At 41.7% G+C, this 4,813-nt stretch overlaps 1 protein-coding gene across 1 annotated transcript; it reads left to right on the top strand.

Moving 5' to 3' along the window:
- The first annotated feature begins 757 nt into the window (after nt 1–757).
- LOC114750483 (TORTIFOLIA1-like protein 3) lies at nt 758–4,119 on the top strand. Its single transcript, XM_028939080.1, has 4 exons — nt 758–1,815; nt 1,941–2,049; nt 2,307–2,872; nt 3,049–4,119. The coding sequence occupies exons 1-4, from the start codon at nt 1,024–1,026 to the stop codon at nt 3,442–3,444; spliced, it is 1,863 nt and encodes a 620-aa protein (XP_028794913.1). The 5' UTR covers nt 758–1,023; the 3' UTR covers nt 3,445–4,119.
- The last annotated feature ends 694 nt before the right edge of the window (nt 4,120–4,813 follow it).

Here is a 4,813-nt window from a genome sequence, read left to right as displayed (position 1 = left end):
ATACTCTTCCGGTCTTTAATATAAGACCCATTTAATTAATTTGATTAGATTAAAAAGTTAGGTAAGTTAGTTAATTATAAAAAAAGTGACACATTTTCCTTAAAACACCATAATCATCTTTCTTAATATCCCTTCCCCTCTTCTACTTGATAATGGTTGAGGGAGTATCCATAGGGATAATTTAGAGAAAACTGATAAATATGAGAAATGGGTCTTATATTTAGGACCAAAACCAACTCAAGAATTGGGTCCTATATTAAGGACCGAAAGAGTATAAGATCTATTTAGCTAATTTGGTTAGATAAAAAAAGTTAGGTAAGTTAGTTAATTATAAAAACATAGCATGTTTTTCCTAAAACACCATAATTATCTTCCTTAATATGCTCCCTCCTTCTTTTACTAGATTATGGTTGAAGGAGTATCAATAGGGGTAATTTAAAAAAAATAGGGGATAAAATATAAAAAATAGATCTTATATTTAAGACCAAAATCAACTCGACAATTAGGTCCTATACTACTCTGCTTGATCCAATCATTAAGGCACCGTTTTCATGTAAAAATACCGACTCCACTATATAAATCACATACGGAGATGCCCAGAAAAAAGAACACAACATGAGCAGGAGCATTTCAAGGCCACAGCGGATAGCTAGCCTTGTCCCCACAAGCAAACGACAATGTACCTCCCAGTATAACCACGGCAAACCTCCCGTCGTTTTAGCTTCCCTGCCTCACATTATCCAACATACGACTCGTCGTTGGCTTCCCTGTCGCCTTCCCTCACATCGTTATCAACTACCGTCTCTCCCGAGCTGCTCTGCTTCCTTTGCACATCTTCACACAATAAAGCCGGCACCTTATTTTTCCCACCAAATGTGAGAAACTACCACAACAATTCACTCAACATTAAATTCCGGTACCGGCTCTCCGGTGATGTTGCCGGAAATACCAGCTGCTCCACCGCCTGTTTCCTAATTTCTCCTTACCGGGATTTGATCTCCGGCCCGCATTATCTTAATCACTATGCCTCGGTCGTCAAACCCGTCCCTGAACCTGAAACAACGGGTTTTCGCTTGCCTCACTAAGCTTTCCGACCGAGACACACAGTTGCTCGCTGCTGCTGAGCTTGAGTCCATCGCTCGGAACCTCGATCCGAACTCTCTGTCGGTTTTTCTCTCCAGCATACATTCCACCGATGCGTCGGATAAACCTGCCGTTCGGAGACAATGCGTGCGAGTCTTGGAGGTACTGTGTGAGACGCATGGAAATTCGCTCTCTCCTTATCTTTCAAAAATTCTTGGCAATATAATTCGTCGGTTCCGTGACCCCGATTCGTCGGTCCGATCCGCTTGTGTGAATTCCGTTTTGGCATTGTCGACTCACGTCACGAAGCAACCGTTTTCCTCTTTTCTAAAAGCGTTAGCGGAGGCCCTGTTCACCGAGCAGGACCATAATTCGCAGATGGCTGCGGCGCTTTGTTTGGCTTCTGCCATTGATGCCGTTCCGGATCCGGAGCCGGCGAGATTGATGAAGCTCTTGCCCAGGTTCGAGAAGTTACTGAAGTGCGAGGGATTTAAGGCAAAGCCGGCGCTGTTGACGCTGATCGGAAGCGTTATTGAGGTTGGTGCGGCATCGAGTCCTGGGGCTTTGATAAACTTGGTTCCTTGCATGGTGGAATTCTTGAGTAACAAAGATTGGGCTGCAAGGAAGGCTGCGGCCGAGGCGTTGATGAAGTTGGCAACAGTGGAAAGGGAAATATTATCCGAATACAAGGAGAGATATCTGAAAGTTTTCGAGAATCGACGATTTGATAAGGTTTTAACATGCGACATTGACATTTCTTCTTTGTTCCTCTGATCATAACTCTGATTTTCCCCTTGTGGTTTGGTTAATTTATGGTAACTTGAAAGTGCATTGAGTCTATGCCTTGTTTGATTCAGGTGAAGGTTGTTCGGGAAGTCCTGAATCAGATGCTGGAAGCGTGGAAGCAGATACCTGATCTTTCCGATGAATTTTCTCCACCTCCTCAATCACAAGCTTCTTCCAAAGGTATTACTTTATTCATCTACCATTTGCTTATTATGGCCGTTGAAATAGATGGAAACTCAGTTTATTCTTTGGTTGCTGTTGAGCTTTTAAAGGCGGAAATGATGATCATTAATTACTCTACGTAGTGATCTGAATCTGATCTTACATTAAATCAAATAGTATGTTTAACCTGGAATTCACTGAGGCCGTCAATTTGCCTTTGGCTATTGATTGCTATTTGCTTATCTATTCTTGGGTGCGGGCTGCCTTTGATTCAGAGAATGCAAGTGATGGGCGCTATCCACCAGTCGTGCAGAGTTCATGCGCTCCTGGTTCTGTAGTGTCTCAATTTCGGAAAAAATCCGTTTCAGTTAGCAGATCTACCCCCCCGGCCAGTTATACTGCTAGCAAAACTAAGAAGATTAGTCCCTTGAGTAGTAACAAGAGAATGAACCCAAATGTGCCCCGAAAGCCGAACCATAAGAATTGGGATGTTCAAATAACTGTGCCGGACGCTCCCTCTGCGGCTTACCGGGGTGATTCTGCAGACAGGGACGAGTTTATCATGGAAAGAAGCAAAAAAGAGAAGACACGGTTTTCAAAGCCAGAAATGAGAAGGGCTCTTTTTGGTAAAAACACTGATGAAAAATTTCACAAGTTTGGTGGGTCCAAAAATGGATCTCGTGTGGTTCCCTGCCATGAAGACAGTGAAGATTCTGTTGCTGTTAGTAATGTCGCCAAAGATCAAAACAAGAATGACAAAGAGTGCGAAGATTTATCTTTGATCCGCAACCAGTTATCTGAAATTGAAAAGCAGCAATCGAGTTTGCTTGATCTTCTGCAGGTTTGTCACCAATGCTTGATCACCGAATTCCTACCATAAATTTTTTCTGTGTACTTGGCTTCAACTGTGCAAGTCTTTTGTGAGAAGGCTGGTTAATAGTAATATAACATTTGCACTTATGCTGTATAGTTTGATGAAGAATATTTCTCAAAGTGTTTTCTGTGTTCTTCATACAGAGATTCATTGGAAGCTCACAAAACGGAATGCAATCTCTGGAGACTCGTGTGCATGGCCTCGAGTTGGCATTAGATGAGATCTCTTATGATTTAGCTGTATCAAGTGGAAGGATGACCAATGCTGATGCTCCCGGGAGGACTTGTTGCTTGCTGTCTGGTGCAGAATTTTTAAGCTCCAAGTTCTGGAGGAAATCACAGGGCCGGTATTCATCCTCCTCGATCTCTAGATCTGCAGGCACTCCATCACTAGCTGCCATGCACTACGGAGCTGACAAGCATGGCAGTACTGAAAGAAATCACAGATTAAGGTTCCGTGGTGATCGAGGTTTCATCACTAATCCTCTGGCAGAGGTTCATCTGAACTCAAGAGAGACATCAAATATTGCACATGAGTAAAACCAGCTGAAACAATAGGTTCACTTACCACTTCATGAAGCTTCTATTTCTTCAAGCCTCCTCTTCTGTAGCCGCTAGATGAGGCCCATTTAGTCTTTAGGCACTATCGCCCATCGATTACAGACTTGCGAATGAGATTAGCAACGCCAGTTAATGCAACTCTTTTACACATGCGGTATAATTATTCTGCACTGCTATCTGTTTTTGGCAGAAATGCTACGCGATCTGGATCCCTATTTAGATCTTTTGATTCCGAATCAGCTTGTTGGAAGATCCCTTGATCAAGGAGACGCGATAATGATCTTTATGAGGTTATTGTGAAGTATCATCAAGAGCAATACTTGGCGTCGATTCACTGTTGAAGGGGTCTGGGAACTAGTACATAAATTCACGTTACTGCAAAATTTCCTGAGTATTCGTTGTTGATCATTGATTCTTGGACAGGGCAGATTGGATGGAGCTTGCCGCCAGATACCCGCTTTCAGAGTTCAGAGAGGGTTGATGAGTCTAGTATACAGGGTTGGCAGGCTGCTTAACCCTTTTTTTTTTTTGGGGCTTTTTTATGATTAATATTTAATATTTAATTGCCAGATTATATTCCGGTTATGTTAAAAATGTTAACTAGGACTGCACCTATACAATTTCGTAATTTGATAGCAATGCCTGTTCTCTTCCTCTTCCCTCCTTCCTGAACCTTGTTTTAAATCGAGCATTCAAGATTAGAGTTCCAGAATGCTGAGTTGAAACTGTGGCGGGCCACCGACTTCGGCTTCTAGGTTGTACTTAGAGACAAGGCCATCTTTCCAAATCTTATTTCGTAGCTAGTCGCCTGCAGAATAAAACATACGGAGCTCTAGTTTATTTAGGCGACTATATCATCGAGTCTCGAAGCTGGAAGGGTGACGAATCTGACCTTACCCTTGAAAAGCCGAAAACAAGTTTTATTTTTCTCGTCAATTTATATCTAATAAATTTGACACCACGCTAAATCATAAGTACTAATAGTATTCATATATTTAACATAATATATATTAAAAATCTATCTATTTATTCATTAAAGTTCCTTCTTCTAATTCCAATCTTCACTGAATGACTCAACACCAAAGAACCGTGCATTATTTTCTAGTTTCCTATACTTTCAAGTCGACTCGCCTTCATAACAAAAGGAAAAAAAACATTAGAAAAGGATGAAATGGTTAGCCGGTGACTTTCATGCCTGAAAACAGAGGCATAAAAAGCGCAGTTACGTCACAATATCTTTTCATTCCTTGGCGACGCACAAGGCACAATGCAAAATGCTTATGATGCTGCTGGATGGTGAACATAAATAAGTTAAACCACATTTCATAGCTATTCATTCATCCCTTAC

The sequence above is a fragment of the Neltuma alba genome, unplaced genomic scaffold (genome assembly GCF_004799145.2).
Source record: "Neltuma alba isolate B1F8T4 unplaced genomic scaffold, ASM479914v2 tig00006471_pilon, whole genome shotgun sequence".
Taxonomy (NCBI): Eukaryota; Viridiplantae; Streptophyta; class Magnoliopsida; order Fabales; family Fabaceae; genus Neltuma; species Neltuma alba.
The sequence above is the reverse complement of the archived record's forward strand: the minus strand, read 5'-3'. Positions and strand labels throughout refer to the sequence as shown.